The 17,449-nt window shown below is 42.0% G+C and overlaps 1 protein-coding gene across 4 annotated transcripts in view; it reads right to left on the reverse strand.

Annotated features, from left to right (window-relative positions):
• SHANK2 (SH3 and multiple ankyrin repeat domains 2) overlaps positions 1-17,449 on the reverse strand; it is a 474,104-nt gene that overhangs the window by 285,375 nt on the left and 171,280 nt on the right. For all 4 annotated transcript variants that reach the window (XM_075837984.1, XM_075837983.1, XM_075837982.1 and 1 more), the window contains exons 9-10: positions 16,403-16,480; positions 1,836-1,902 (exon numbers count right to left, since the gene is read on the reverse strand). In XM_075837984.1, the coding sequence (XP_075694099.1) occupies positions 1,836-1,902; positions 16,403-16,480 (145 nt within the window). The remainder of the gene's footprint in view (positions 1-1,835; positions 1,903-16,402; positions 16,481-17,449) is intronic.

The raw sequence follows: 17,449 nt of genomic DNA on the forward strand, positions 1-17,449 counted from the left end.
CTGCTCTTCCTACTGTAACTGGGGGCAGGATTGTTCAGCCATTTTGGAGTTACAGTATGCAGCTGAATCTTCAGATCAATCAAGGTAATGAAACCAGAGAGGCAGAAATCACAAGAAACTAGGAATCACGAGATTCAGCGGTGGAGCTGCCCACCATTTCAGACGGCTCAATGCAAAGAGCCACTACTTGGAACACAGGAGTTTATGGGCTTGAATCCTGACACCTACCAATTTAAAAATAGTGTAGACGCACTTGCATTTAGACCTGAGCTCCACGGCGGTAAGTGCAGGAGAACTGCAACAAGATTTTAACTTTTCCTGTGGCAAACAAGGCTGCAGGTCACTTTACAACCCGAGCACAGTTGGATTTTTTGCAACCAAGCACAACTGTGTAGTCCCAACCTAATCAATAATAGCATTGCTGTCTCAGTACTGGGGTCCTGGGCCCAATTCCAACCAGGCGCAATATCTGCATTTGTATGTTCTCCCTTTGCTTGCCTTGTCTCAGGATACTAGCCCTAATATGTGTGCGAGATTGTGAGCACCACACCGGACAGAGACTGATCATGATCGGTGTACAGCGCTGTAGAATATGTTAATGTTATATAAGTAATGGCAATGTAAGCAAAAATCAATAGTATGGGTTTCATATAAGAGCTCGCTGTTAGAAGAGATGTCTGTAATGAAACAGTGCAGCCTGGGATATAATAGTGTGTAATAAATTGCTATTATATGGGGCTATGTGGGACAATACGTACATCTGCATGGATGGGTAGCCTGGCACTTACCATTTGCCGGTGAGTGTATTTGGACAAGGGAAATAGATTGGCTGAGCACATCGTTCTAACACAAAAAAGCCATATTCTCTGCTGCCAGTCAGGCCCCTAACCTCTCAATATGGATGCTTCTGTATGTCCCTCTTATTTTCTCATATGTTTTCATAGAGAATTTAAATTATTGTACATTGAAAACATGACATTTGTACATAGTTCAGCTTTCCCTGAAGGATCAAGGCACAACCCCATGCCTACTAGGGCATATGGACATCCTAGAAGCCTCAATATAAGCCAGAACGGAGAGACACTCTGCAAGAGCAGCTCCCCTTCTGGCAGACTTGACCTGGCCATATATTACATTATTATCATGAATGGCTGCCATGTAATGATAAATGGCTGGCCGCGGCTTCCCCCCAACAAAATAATCTGCTTCGTTCTAAAAGGGGATATCTTTGTTAAGACAACCCCTTTAATCATATTTTACTGCTCTGTCATTGTGTTTCCCTGCACAGCGGAGCTCCCAGTCACCTGATGTGCAGGAAAACACTGCGAAGGAGCAGAGGGTCCCGGCTTGTGGGAGCTCCCTGCTATGGGACCACAATCGATCAGTAAGTGATGGCCTATCCTAGCGATATGCCATAACTTACTATAGAGGAAAAATGCTTCAGTGATAAAGATATGCTACAAATACATTAGATGCTATATTTGCTATAAATGGGTAATTGGGGGAGGGAGTTTAAAGAAGGACTCCATGGAAAAGCTCTGGGTGGAGTTTCGAGCAATATCCATAGATTTTTCTTCTGCCTAATAAGGCTCCCAGCAACTAAGGGCAGTTCACTGGAAACTCCACCCCAGAAATGAATTTTCAGCTGAGTTCTCCTTTACGGTCAAGCTCCGAGACCCACTGCTAGAATTCTGTCACGAACAGGAGCTCTGTGCACTAGACTCTTGCAGTGCACTACTAAAGAAACTGGCGCACAGAGGCCAAGCTGGCTCCAGTATCTGACCACATTGTATAATGTATCCGAAAAGCAGCAGTTTCCACATGTGATTACTTACCAATATCAGTTTCTTTGTGATTTTTAATAAACTCAGCAAGCTCGAAATTCCCAGCTATTATAGCAACCTGCAATAGAGAAAATAGAATGTCATTCATTGATGACAGATACAACGGCTCTTTTATCGCACTGAAAACGAATGTGAAAAGTTCAGGAATGAGAAGCAGACCGTGCACTCAGCAGCTGTACCTGCAGCAGTCGGGCAGCTGTGCTCCGTTTGAGTATTTGGGATTGCAGATTGTAATAGCATCTGCCGCAGCCTGGCTCCCAATGAACTGCTCCCCTCCGCTCGATCACTTTTTTATTAAATAAACCATTGCGAAAGGTGCCGAGTATGAGTTATTGCTAAAATGAGCTAAGTAACCCTTGGGCTTAAGATAATTATAATTGTAAATCATCGCAGTAAGTCCACGCACACACAAACACAGACAAGCTCCACAGAAGACTTGGTTTATCTGCCGTGATACAGAAAGAGCATTTCCTCTTTTTCAGTCAAGAAAAGCTGGGCGACAACCAATAGAGTCATCTTTAGGGTATGTTCACACAGGGCGAATACACTGCGTAAGGGTCAGTTCACAGAGTATCTTTGTGTGGATTTTGATGCAGGAAACTGCGTTGGAATCAGCGCCAAAAAAACTGCCGATATCATCCCCCCCCCCCCATTTCAATAGGAGACAGAGGTGTTTTTTCCCAGGCGCCTTTTGGCTGTTCGCAGGAACATACAGCGGCATGTACTTTCTTGCCGTGGTTTCCGCCTCTGACCTCCAATTGAAGTCAATTGAAGACAGAAAATACCCGCGGTGATCATTTCTAACCGTTTGTTTGCAGCATTTTTAGCCGGCGGTCCTTGCATTAGATTTAACGGCTTCGGGCAAAAAAACACAGTGAAAAAAACGTGGGCATTTTAAAATCTGCCTCCAAATTTTTTTGGCCTACAAAAAACTATGTGAATAGGGCCTAAAAGTACACAGGTTATCCGCACTGGAACCCACAAGGAATTGCGGCCGAAAAACCGCACCAAATTGTGGTGCAGTTTTTTGGTCGGAATGTCCGTTGTGGAAAACAGTGGTAAAAAAAAAAAGGCCCCAAGAAAAACCTTATGCCTACCCCTGGCTGTAGTCATGGCGACATGTCCCTTCATGCAGTCCAGCCTGCTGGAATGATGCTGCCGCCCATGTGACCACTGCAGCCTGGGATTGGCTGCAGCAGTCACATGGGATGAAACGTCATCCCCGGGGCTGAGCTGGAGGGAGAAGTATAGTGATCTGGGTAAGTACAAGCTTTTTTTTTTTTTCTGAGTTGTGTTTTTTGCGGTGGAATCCCAGCTTCTCTGCCGCAAAATGGCAACATTTGTGATTTGTTGCGTGTTTTACCTTCCCGTTGAACTCAATTGGGAAAACCCGCAACAGAAAAGTAGCAATTTTGCAGCATAAATGGACATGCTGCGGGTCAATTTATGAATGTTTTTGTCTACTGATTTTTTTATGCAGCGTGTGGAGGAGGTTTGTTCAAATCTCATCCACTCTGCTACTACTGTATTATGCAGCGGATTTTCCACAATGAAATACGTTGCAGAAAATCTGCAGTATCTACGTGTGAACATACCCTTACAGCTCCCATAGATTAGGTGTACCAGATTTCCTAGACTCTAAATATGCCACAATAGATGGCTATTTAACTAAGCAGGTTCGTCAGTCTGGGCAAGTTAGGTGGCAACTTTTGTGGGAAGTGGCATAAATAGTAAAGATCAAAATATGCCATTAATTATGGTGGTGGGACAGAAGGGCTTGGTGTTTATTTCCCCCTCTACAGCGTTTCTATGACCCGTGGGCCAGTTACCTACCCTCACTCTCTAAAGCTATGTTCACACTTGTGTTGTGGCTTCCATTCATAACAGAAGCCACAACACGTCATATAACGGATACCACTGACGCTAGACTAACCCCTTTGACGTACAATGGGGTATGTTGGGTTCCGCTGTGGTTTCCATTGTTTATATGGGAAGATGCTATGCTGGTGACCGCGTAAGCATAGCCTAACCCAATAGCAAAGGGGATTGGACTAACCAGGGTTGGGCCCACTTTCTACAAGGGCCCCATAGCAGTCGGATGCTCTGCTTTTATGGTATGTACGCCGAGCCGTAATATTGTGCCATATTGGTAGTTACTCATCTTTCCTAGACGCAGCTATGAGTGACAACAATGAATGGAAATCGTATCAACTCAAAGTCTCTAATTACCAGCGATATTTTTTTATTTATAATTGTAAGGTTCCTTCAATACACATTTCAGAGCAGTGATTAACCATGTTTTGTCAACTTGATGGTGAATGGTTGTCGGTTCTCTTTCAGCCCTGTAATATGGTTTGATATTCACATGACATCTTTCCATTGTAACGTCCCACAAGTGCTAATCAAGGAGCAGCGACACTGGATGAACGCACTGAATCAAGGGATAATGAGACGTCTCCGTGAAACAACGTCTGGTGCCGCAGAATGGAATGGCCTGACGATGCTAAATACTAAAACATTAGAAAATAAACAGCTGCTAGAAACCATTTACAAACTGATCGCTGAGCTACTATTCTCTCCCAGTGGTTTACCAAGATCTATTCCCTATGCCAAAAAAAAAAAAGTATCACAGATAGGAAATGGGAAGTGGAAACTCCATAATCCATCTTGCATCACAAAAAGTTATGGCCACATATGATGATTTTCAGGACTTCTCCAAAGATTTGTGGCAGATTATAGAATTCCACCCAGTTTTATGGTCCTACTGGTCCCTGATATTTTCTCAAAAAAATGGAAGACTACAGGCTGCAACTCCCGCTGTTTATGAGATACTTAGGCTATAATGAATAATTAAAGGAAAACTCGAGTTTCGCATTGTAATTATTCATTAGAGTCCTTCATGTTTCCTAATGAATATATTCTGCAAGCGCAGAGCTAGCTAGGTAGCGCCCAAATAATTTCTGATTGGTTGCTATGGATAACAAGGCTAGTTTTACTGATATTTGGTAAATGTGGCCCATTCAAAGTGCCTGCATCCTTGGTGCGTTCCTAAAATCGAAATATTTAACGGAGTACTGTATGCAGAGATGCGGTGAGAAAATGATGCTCAGCAGCAAAGAAATGGAGCTCTGACTCCTATTATAATAAATAATTGAACAAATCAGCATACAATGGGGGAGATTTATCCTTCAACTATACGGCAACCTAAGGCTTCGTTCACATCTGCGCCAGGGTCCCGTTCGGACGGTCTGTCGGAGCTTTCCGTCAGAACGGGACCCTGAACAGACATAAACGGAAACCAGATTTTCGTTTCCATCACCATTGGTTTCAGTTTGTCTCTGTTGTGCACCGGACCCGTCGTTTTGCCGGAAGCAATAGCGTAGTCAACTCCGATGCACAACAGAGACAAAAGGAAACCATGGGAACCGGATCCGTCACCATTGAAATCAATGGTGATGGAAACGGAAACCTCTGGTTTCCGTTAGTGTCAGTTTGTGTCTGTTCAGGGTCCCGTTCTGATGGAAAGCTCCGACGGAACGTCAGAACGGGACCTCAACGCAGATGTAAACTAAGCCTTAGTCGGGTGACCTGAAAAATTGTGTGATTTGACCTTGACTGGCTACCGCACGACTAGTTTAGTGAGATTTGTTTGCGAGTCGCAAGCTATTTAGAATTTGTGACATCCTAAACACACCTAAGAAAAAAAAAAATTGTTGACTTATTCGCACGAGACTCACATTGAAGTGCTGGAAAAGTTGCTTGTGATTTGCAATCTGCAAACAAAAATGCATCAAATTTGCTGGATTTTTCAAGACTGTTACATCGTGGAATCATCACATCGCATGTAGTAACGCAAGTACAGTCACAAGCATTACTTGCTATGTCACAATGCAATGTCGCGATCTTCATGTCCCGCGACCAAAGTCACCCTGTAGTCCTACCCTTTATCCTGTCTAACTTCAGGTCAAAATTAAAAAATTGGTCCCAATGTGTCGTGGATCTATAAAAGCGTAGGGGGTAATCAAACTATTTCAATGATTGGGAAATACCACCTGCAGGAAAACTCCACTCACTCACGGGCACAGAGCATATTATATCCCTGCCAATACTGGACTAATGCCTATAATATAAAAAAGCAAATAAATCACAAGGACCATTTATCCCACTATCAGAATAACCAGTTTAGATTAGAGCCACTAAATATGCTGCCTATAAAGCGGGAGCGATACTCTCGTGATTTATCCTATGTACAGGGGTCATTACAAATAATGATTTAGCAGATGCATGCCATTACTTCACTAGAAATTCAATTACACCGAGCTACAGAAGACTCACAATATTAATATATAAAAATCGTCCAATTATTTAAATAATCTCCTGATTTGTTCCTGTTCCTGTGCAAGTAAAAGATCATGTGTGTAAAAGAAAACCACACAAAAAAGAATATATAACTAAATAAATAGTTGTATTATTGTTTTTGGCAAATAATTTTTAATAAATATTAGAAAATGAAAGGAAAGACCAGATTTATTTTTTTCCTCGGTTTTTCTATGTCAGATTCTAGTTGCATTGTTTTGACCGGCTGTGTTATCTGAGGGATGGCCAGAGTCGTAGCCAGGCATATGTGTACCCTTGGGGTTTAGAGGCTCGATGAGTCCCTTCTCTGCCTCACCCTCAGGTTGACAAATATAGGACATGTTACCAGGCCGGTGGGCTCTCATTCTGCCCAGGTTTGCATTGTACTAACATAATCCATGGGGAGGCCTTTTTCATCACCGGTTCTCAGTCAACCACCATAACTGGGAGCTCTCAGCGACTGAAAGCTCCGCTTTCACTTCACCATTCACCCATGCAGACCAACCTTAGGGATGTGCGACCTGTGTGGTCGCAGGGGTGGGCATTGCTGTTTAATACTGAAGGGGGCACCACCAACCTTGATGACATGAGCATTAACACCCTCAATCCAGCACTTGGTGCCCAAACCCTTGGAAAGGCAGCAGCACAGAATAAAGATACATTGACTAGTTTATTGACCGTGCGATATTATTTTGGCACTGCCTTATTATATTACTTAGGCACTAGATGGTACATCATGAAATGGGGGGCCTCCATAGAAGGTATTGCACAGGGCACCAAGCAACCTAAGGCCGGCCCTACACTCATACTAAAGGTAGGGAGAAGCAACATAGAGCAAATAAACGAAGGTTCAAAGTGTTCTCGGTCACCATAAAGTTAATCCTTTATGGTCAATGCACCTGTAGATAGGTACATGTATAACCCAAGGCACTAAAGTAATTTTAAGATAAGGCCTTTTATTCATTAAATAGGAACCTCCATTTACCATTCCTTTTGGTCAAAGGGTAGAGGTAATTGCATGAATTAGTCAAATCTAGAAAGTTCTCAATGTCAGAATATTTTTCTGACATTAAAGAGGTAAAAGTATTTAATTAAAAAGAACTCTAAAATGTCTTGCGGCAAAGTTCTTGGGGGAGAAAACAGTACATCATAGAACCCAACCTAAAGGCTAATTAGACATGTGCTCACAGCAACTTCTATATAATCACACTGTAAAAAAAAAATAGGAGCTTATGGTCGCTTATAGGACAGCACTGCAGGCTAGAAGCCACAAGATCCTGGGTTCCTGCCAGACCAATATGTAATTACCAACTACCAAACCTTTACAGAGCCTTGAAACATGACTCAAGTTATCGGCCAAACCAGAGACACCAGTGTGTGTACAGCACTGTTTTGGAGTTGTTGCTCCTCATCAGTACAGAGCAGGTTTCTGGTGAGATGCCTTTGTAGCAATTCTTAGTAGGGCACAAATTCTCTGAGCAGAGATCCAGCTGGGAAAAAGCACGCAAAGTAGCTCTCCCCTAGTAGGAAGAAAATAGTCTCTATAGTGCCCTTAGGACTCTCTATCAGTTGGATCTTCACAAGAAGAATCAGTACCTTCCAAGAGTTCCTATCCTTCAAAAACATGCCAATGTATTGGCCTGTTATATTTTTGGCCCTAGTGTGTGTGTTTCAGAGCTTGATATGTTAGATTGGGAGTCCCACTGGGGAGGGACTAATTTGGTAAAGTAGAGCTTATTTATGAAAGATACAATAGTTGTCATCGGCAACCAATATGATTTCCATTGTATCTATTCAGGTTTGCGCTATGAGGTGCAAATGCAGCCTTCAATTTTCTTAAGGACACTGGGGCAGATGCAGAGGTAATCAATGAGTCTCTGTTAAAGAGCTTAAAGAGACTGTCACAACATTATAAGTGCCCTGTCTCCTACATAAGGAGATCGGCGCTATAATGTAGGTGACAGTAATGCTTTTTATAAAAAAAAAACTATCTATTTTCACCACTTTATTCGCGATTTTAGATTTAGAGTTGCTTAATGCCCAAGTGGGCGTATTTTTACTTTAGACCAAGTGGGCGTTGTACAGAGGAGTGTATGACGCTGACCAATGAGTGACCAATCAGCATCATGCACTCCGAGTCCTAACCATTCATTTACTCAGCGCATAGGGATTCTGGTAGATCCTTATGTGCTGTCTTATACTAACACATTAACAATACTGAAGTGTTTAGACAGTGAATAGATATTCCACGGGATGTCTATTCACAATCTCTGCACTTCGTTACTGTTTCTATGGTAGTTACAGCAGAGGAAGCGTGATCTCGTTGTAACCTGTCATTTACAGCGAGATCTCGCGAGATCACGTTTCCTCTGCTGTAACTACCATAGAGTAACGAAGTGCAGAGATTGTGAATAGACATCCCGTGGAATGTCTATTCACTGTCTAAACACTTCAGTATTGTTAATGTGTTAGTATAAGACAGCACATAAGGATCTAGCAGGATCCCTATGCGCTGAGTAAATGAATGGAGAGGAGTGCATGAGGCTGATTGGTCACTGATTGGTCAGCGTCATACACTCCCCTGTACAACGCCCACTTGGTCGAAAGTAAAAATACGCCCACTTGGGCATTAAGCCACCCATTAGCATAAATCTAAAATCGCTAATAAAGTGGTAAAAATAGATCGTTTTTTTTTAATGAAAAGCATTACGGTCACCTACATTACAGCGCCGATCTCCTTATGTAAGAGATAAGGCACTTATAATGTGGTGACAAAGCCACTTTAAGACCTTATGCACACGTCCATATTTTTGTGGCAGCAATTTATCCACATTTATGGCCCCACATACACGACAGGGATTGACACGGATCTGTGCGGGGGCCGCAAATCTGGAACGCAAAAACTCAGGACAAGTCATTTTATGGTCCGGATTTGAAGATTCACCGATACTGGACCGCAAAACCAATACGGTCATGTGCATAAGGCATTAAAGGGAACGTGTCAGCTGTTTTGAGGCCTCAGAAAGGTTGACAGCGTGATAGAGGAGGGGAAGAGCATTGTAACTATACCATTTGTCTCGGTCTTGCAAGTTGCAGGACCAGGAAATCGATGCTTAATTCCCCCAGTGCCGCAACTGCCACTGAGGCAGGCACTTGATGTGCAAGTGCTCCTTGGCTGACCTCATAAATTGCTATCAGCCCCTTCTTCTGAGTGACAGCTCTAACAGTCTCCTAATTGGACGCTAGAGCAGTCACTCAGCGCAGAGAGTGGCACTTGCAACCACTGCAGCGGTGGAATGAAACGTTAGTTGAACGGTCATGTAACTTGCATGACTGAGACAAAAGGCATCATTACAATACCCTCCCGCTCCCCTATATTGCTCTATCAGCAGTTTTGAGGCCTCTAAATCGCTCGCACATTCCATTTTTGTTCCAGGACGCCCTCGGGACCTTTTATTGGCTGTGTGTTTGCAGTAGCCTAACAGAAGGGGAAGCATTTTCATTGAAACCTTTGATGGGGGTTCTGGTTTGACTGGTTTAGTCTCGGCCTCGTTGGCAACAATGTACCTAAGTTGGCTAAGGCATCAAACACATTACCATAGTACGGATCTATGTAGTAAACATCTTTGGGCATGCTCTGGGCCCATACTGTATCTTCATATGCCACCTATATTATACCGAGGCACGCAGAGGGGTTTGTTTATCGAATTCATACACAACTTGTGAGAATAAAAATTGTGGTATGTTATTGTGAAGGATGGTTTATTTGATTATATTCTCTGTATTAAATTATATTATGAATCATCAAGCAGGATACCGAATTACTAAAATATGTATTCTCCATTATTTTAATGACCTTTCCTCTAAATAGTTGCTCGAGTCTCAAAGAAATGTATTATCTTTATGTGTTCATAATATGGCCTTCATAGATTCAAAGGTAGCGGGTTAGCTGAACGCCCAGACATAAAATGCAACTATTTGCCGTAATCTCCCTCATGGGAAAGAACAGTTAACAACATCCCATTGTATGTTTGTCTCCAGGTGTAACCTGATGTCAGCATTTTAATGAAGAATTATAATTATGTACTTGAAATATTCTCATGGTCTGCTATTGGCTGAATAAGAAATATTGTCACATTGTCTCTGATTGGTTAACCTCAAGCCTACACCCCTTTTGAATTATATTATTGTAATTGAGTTTAGCAATAAACCCCCAGAGGAGTCTTTTGTGCATACCAGCAGCGTCTGTGTGTTTTCTTCTCCTCTCTCGATATATATCGGTATGAAATCTCCTGATTAGGATGCTGGATAAAGTTCCTGGCGTGAGTGTCTGTTGGAACACTCGTCTAAATTTCAGTCTAATATATTTTGAGCCATTGACTTCCACGACAGTAAAATACGGAGATATTTTTCACTAGGAAATACACTAAGACAATATACGGCATCACACAGAGTACCCATGTCTTAGTAATATGGAGCGGTAGGGAATCTGTATGTCATAGGGTCTGCACGTCACTTTGCAGTGTGAATAAGATGTTTCTAGTAAAAGCAATGCAAATGCATGTATACAATGTACAGGAGGAGGGGGTTAAGTTTGATTTCCAGCCTAAGGGGGACATTGTTACAGCTCACTTTCCTGTGGAGGTAGGGAGGTGACAATCACTTTGAACATACTTGGCATGTAGATCACTAATATTTACTTCTTTCAGTCCCCCCTGGATATTATTCCGTGGATGGGGGGCACCAGTGTAAATATAAGAAACTGCAGATCTGGTGTCATTTATCCTGCATGATCTAAACCTCCTGATGATTTTGCTTATTAGTTGCAATGATGAATTAGGTATCACCTAATCAGATACATTATATACATCACATCTGGACACAATTTTAAAATGACAATGTACATGCACAGTATATTTTTACAGTAAAGCCTGCAGTTCTGCTCAGAATTCCTCCACCCTACATGCAGCAAACTGTAAAAAAAAAAAAAAAACTTGCAGCCCACACATTGCGTAACTCCCAGCATACATGAAGCAGAACCATAAATGATGGAAAACAACGGCAAGAATACTAAAAATCACTACAGAACCCCCTAATGCAATTATGTCACTTGTTAATATCTTCTGTAACAAGCTTTCATTTAATTGCCACTTAATTTGTTAAATGCATCACGGACAAAATCCATTTAAAATAAATTTAAAGCCGTTAAAACATTCGCAGCTAATACATTAAACCCAACACTGTGGACACGTAACAAACTCCCCAGCAGCTTTGCAAATTAATAAAATCTCCTGCAACCTATTGCGATCCAGCTGTTATAGAACTACAACCCCAGCATACCCTGGCAGCCTGCTAGGAGTTAAAGTTGTCTCTTTAGCGGTCCATCTGTTGTGAACGAATGTATTGGGGGGGGGGTCTGCAGTGATGTTATGCTGTCACGGTTTTACTTGATGGCACAACAAGGGTTAAGGGAGCAGACGATCCCCCTGTCACCAGATGACTGTGTGTGGTATAGAAATAGTTCTGTAGGTAAGCGAGATCTTTCGGCAAGAATGATACATTGACAAATGCAGTTCTCAGGTAATTACCTTCAGCTCTTCTCCCCGTCCTGGCTGAGAGTGCTCATCTCTTCTCACACTATATTCCCTGCCTCCGGTATCCTCCTCCGAAATATATGCTAGATGCTATGCTTCTGTGCTGCAATTGAGTGATCTGCCAATAATGGCCTGGTTACTTATTAAAAAAAAAAAAAAAAGTCTCTTAGCAACCATTTCTTAGATCTTAATGTGTAGCTCCTCCAAATATGAATCATTATTCCATCTGTGCTTTGACAATAGTCTTAAAATAGTTCTTATATATCAGGTATGGTCAGCATTGTATGTAATATCAGGGCAGACGATGCAGCTCGGCTCCACAATGTGCAGGATATTTTCGGTAGTGGACGAGGAATGCATGTTTATCTGACCTAAGGTGTCAGCTCAGTATATGGCAATGCTGGAAATACCAGGGCTGTAACGATGTAACTACCTGTAGTATATTTGCACTGAATTGCTTGGGAGATGGTAAGACTCATCTATAGTCCATGGACAGAGCAGAAGCCATCATTTCTTTTTTCAATTTTTACTCGTTCTAATTTCTCGCTCTATACTGTAAATAGTAAAAACCTATTAATTTATTTCTAGTCTAGTCCATTTACATCCAGATTTGTCTGATGACGCAGAATCTTGCAAAGGTAGAAGGGTAAATGCACAGAGATGAAGAGAAATCTGATGACATGAATATATCAGACCATATCTGCCACTGCGATCCCCTATCCTTTTAATCACATATAGTCAAGTTAGACCTTATAGACGTCGAGGAGGTGCTGTATAATGGCTCCATACAACCTAAAGCTGGCCCTACACTTAAAGATCTGCAACCTCCCAGATACAATCAGAAAATCATGATTGTTAGGTCTATGACCAGTTGAATGCTTATTACCTGCACAGGGTAGTCAGTGGTCATTGTATAACAAGACAAGCTGTAGGAGGGCGATTTTATACGGAGGTTTTCTCTGTCGGATTTTATTTAAGGAAAAAAATCTTGGCTTGCTTCATGGACACCGTATTACGGAGGCATTCTCCCGAGAAGCATTTATTCTAGAGAATATCACCGTAATGTGGTGCTGTGCACGAGGCACCAAAAAGACAGCACACAGAGTGCCTACGGCTCCATACTATAGTGCCATAGGGACCCTGTGTGCCATGTACAGTGCGCACCGCCATGTGAATGGTGTCTAAAGATCATTAAACAATCTGCGTTTGTTCTACATGAAGCAGCCATGATCCGTTCCACAGTGTAATTCTCAACATTTCAGTAGCCATTTCTTATTCACTTACTATATGGCTTTTTTTTTTTAAACTAAATTCAGAACTGGTCATCCAAAGGAGGCAGTGCAGGCAGAGTTTTGAGAATCACACTTAAACAATGATCAGACTTAAGGCGCTTTTACACGGGCCGATGATCTGGCAAAGAAGCGCACTTTCCAACGCTCGTTCCCAAACATCAGTCCGTGTAACATGGCCAGTGATTAGCCAACAAATAAGAAAACGCTCATCGGCTGATCGGATGTTTAATGCGGCCACAAAATGATCATTTTTTCGGCGGGATGTGCAGCTAACAAGATGCAAACTGTATGGAGACAAACGATTGCATTAATGATTGTTTGCCCCCATACTCACCATCCTTGCCCCATCAACATGTTATTATCGTCAATTGCCATAGGGAAAGAAGTTTCACCGTGTACAAACTTGGTGCAGGCGGTGTCAAGCTGTAGCCATTCCAACTCCAGTATATTTACAAAACCTGGGGAAAACGCAGCACACGTTCCTGAAATAGTAAAGCAAAAAAAGCCGTTTATTTCACCATAACATAGCGACGTTTCAACCTAAGAATGGAGAAAGACCAACGCTTGGGTCGAAATGTCGCTGTGTTATAGTGAAACAAAAGGCCATGTTTACTTTACTATTTCAAGAATGTGTGCTGCGGTTTTTCCAGATATGGTCAGTATCAGCCATGGTAATGTGGCCACGTACAAGGACCATAAAGGTGCTCCTTACAGGAGGTAAAGACTACAAATGCCTAAAAAATATATATTTCTCAGTACTTACTCAGCTGCTGTCAATAAAGAGCGCTGAGCACACCAGTGAGATACATCCTGTAGGCTAAACCCACATTTATGGTGCAGGTGCAGAGTACCATGTCATTAGTAGTCAGTGAGACCTGTCATTCCGTACAATGACCCTTCTATAAAATGCCAAAAACAGCCCTGGAACGCAGGGATACACTCCTCTCTCATATCAAACAAATTTGGCCATCCGGTCTCTAGAGAAGTTGAGTGACAACCCCTGAGGGAAATGTATAACTGGCCATTGTGGTCGCCGCCCAGCATTCCCAGAAACAGACATAGAAAGAATATATATATATATTTTTTAAATAACTTCACACAAGAAGACAATTAAAGCCATCAAGAACTTGAAAAGTTTGTATGGGATTAGAAGAAAAAAATATTTTTTTTTTCTTTTTTCCAGAACCAGCGCCACTATTCTCCGTAGGCTGTGTCCAGTATTGTAGACCAGTCGCATGCCTGACACAGAACAAGAGTGGTGCTGTTTCTAGAAAAAAAAAAAAGCAGACCCTCTTTCTACTCTGATAACCCCCTTTAAGTAAGGGCTAGAAATGGTGCAACTTCTAATAATACTAATAACAAGATAATAGGAAAGTATAGGATATGATATAATGTGTGAGCGGTGCTGTGGGCCTCTGACGAGTAGTAGTGCTAATCCAAACATTATGGCTCCTTCAGCTTCCATCACCCAGGCTCGGCTTCACTCGGGAGACACAAGCCCATTAAAGTCAATGTGAGTGTGGCCAGCAGGAGTCGAAGAGACACAGGGCTTGGAGATTGGTGGGGGCCTACTGCTAAGGAACTCACAATCAGACAATTATGCCATATCCTATTAAAAGGCATAAATGAGTCTGGTGGGAAAACCCCAATGTGGGCGCTGCGGTGCAACGGAGCATGAATGATTTAGCAGTCAGAATTGTAATGAACACTAGTTCTCCTGTAAAAATGGCGGCCTCCTGCTTTGTAGGTGATGCACTCAATTGTTGCACATGTGAAGATTATGTGCACTGTCTCAGGGATCATAAATTGATGCCCAGAAATACAAGAAGCAGTTTGTTTCTTTTTCCACTTGAGTGACTCCACATGTGGACAGAGCGGAGACATGTTAGCAGCGAGGCAGAAAGTTTAGTGCAGAGAAGAGTACTGAAGGCTCCAAAGGACATGAACACAGGCAAGCATTTTTTTTTTCTTGGCTGGAAGATTTATTCCTAAGTATGAAGTAGCCTTAATTGTTCTATTTTATATTTTGTTAATAAGGTGGCTATAGACGTGGAAAATAATAATCAAAAAGGTTTTTATGTCAATGAAAAAGTATTTAGGCTTACAAACCCAGGATTTGATTTTCGTAACATCTAAAAATAGGGATTAAATGCTCCACAGTTTAAAAAATTCCAGCTCATCCGGGTATTCTACCAGATCTTGTCATGTTTTACCCATGGATATGAGACTGTTACTGGCTGCAGCCCTGACGTCACTATGGACAACGCATCAACACTGCGAAATGCAGACAACCTGAATTTACAGATGGTGGGCAACCATGAGCTTAAAGAGTACCGTTCAGCGGAGCGCTCTGCACCTTCGAATGTGTTAGGATAAGCCTTCTATAGGAGCCGTCTTTTAGCCTAACAAGGATTTTAGCCCATCACAGCCGAAGATGCAGGGCGCTCAGCTGAGCGCTTGCGCACCTTCATCTCAGCGATGTTAGGGCTCTCAGCACCCGGACCTCCACCAATCAAAACTCCTGATATGTCTCTATGACATGAAAAGTTTATTAAAAGTACAGTTACTCTTTAATCGTTATATAACAAAGTTCTGAAACTTTTTGTATAAATTCTCTTGCTTGCAGTCAGTGAATGAGAACATTCTTGTTCACATCCAGAAGCTGGAGTCCAGGTTGTTTTAGCTCACAGTGGATTAATGGCCTAGACTGGATACAATTGTAGCAAGCCCTCAACTGTGAGAAGTTATCGCTATGTACAGGTTTACAGCCTGTAGAACAATCTTCCCATTCAATGACAGAAAGCAGAGATCTTAAAAAACCTGTAAGGCCCCACGCACACAACCGTATTACAACTACATACAAGTTCAGAGTTGTACGGCACCCATCAAAGTCGATGGGGCCATACTGAAGCGAGTTTTCCTGTGGGATTACTTCTAGGGGAGAATACCTCGGAGGCATGGATTAAGGAGTCACAGGCACAGCACAGTACAGGTTCTGTGCACACGGTTCTGGTGTGATGTAATATACATAATATAATACTGCAGGAGCGTTACATGCAAAATCAATCCTGAGGTTCCAAATATCATCCTGACTTTTGGGGGCAAATCTTCCCGCCTATGGTCCTGCATTCAAAACTCTTTCACAGGGATTACTGTAAAATCTGCCGGTTCCAGTCATTTGTCTGCAGTATATATATATATATATATATATATATATATATATATATATATATATATATATATATATATATATACATACACACACACACATGGACATGCAAGAATTGTTGCTTTCATGAAAAACTCCTGCTCATACCTGGAAAGGGGACTGACTGTTGTAATTCTTTATCTCCTTGTTAGCGCCTCTGAACAGAAGGACCCGGGCACAGCTGTCCTGTATAAAAAAAAAAGAGACAAGATATCTTATTAATAAAAACTGGGATTTATAATCTCTGAAAATGCAAAATGCTCACAATTGGGGCAATGTTATGGAAGCAATCATCTGATATATTCTTTTAAGTGTAACCAATGTATAACTTTGGTTTTAGGTTTCTGGGAGTTTGTATTTTTGTACTACAGTATTATAACCTGTTCTACGAATATAAAAGCAATGGCTAATGGATGGACTAACTTTCCCTCACCACCTAAGGTTCTGTTCACATCTGCGTTGGGGTCCCGTTCTGACGTTCCATCGGAGGTTTCCGTCAGAACGGGACCCTGAGCAGACGCAAACTGACACGGACGGAAACCAGAGGTTTCCGTTTCCATCCACATTGATTTCAATGGTGACGGAGCCTGTGCCCGTGGTCTCCGTTTGTCTCTTTTGTGCACTGGATCCGTCGTTTTGCCGGAAGCAATAGCGTAGTCGACTACAGTGCCCCGTTCTGACGGAAACCACTGACGGAACGTCAGCCCAACGCAGATGTGAATAGAGCCTTAGTTTGTTTTTTGCTATTCTCTTGTTTGGCTCTCCCTGCTCTTCTATCATTGAACTGATACTATTTGCTACCATTGTTTCTCAGTAAATATCCCTCTTAGCCGTTTTATTTTATTATGCAGATTTTACCTCAGCGTTCAGCACCGAGGGGACTGCGTCAGTCTCTAAGCTTACAAATTTAGACCTTTAATTAAACGGCCTATACCTTTAATTAGAAAAGTCCTTTTATGGCACTAAAGCGTGTCCACTGGGTTTAGACGCGGCACCTATGATGGAACCTGACTTTACAACCAGTAGAGGAATTTATAATTGATCTATTGTAGCAATGGGATCATCTACTGGTGCAGGTAAACTTTCCACGTTCCAATTAGACAGCAATAAATAAATAAATGTGATCTAATCCAATATAACACTAGGATACTTGTT

The sequence above is a fragment of the Rhinoderma darwinii genome, chromosome 9, assembly GCF_050947455.1.
Source record: "Rhinoderma darwinii isolate aRhiDar2 chromosome 9, aRhiDar2.hap1, whole genome shotgun sequence".
Lineage (NCBI taxonomy): Eukaryota > Metazoa > Chordata > Amphibia > Anura > Rhinodermatidae > Rhinoderma > Rhinoderma darwinii.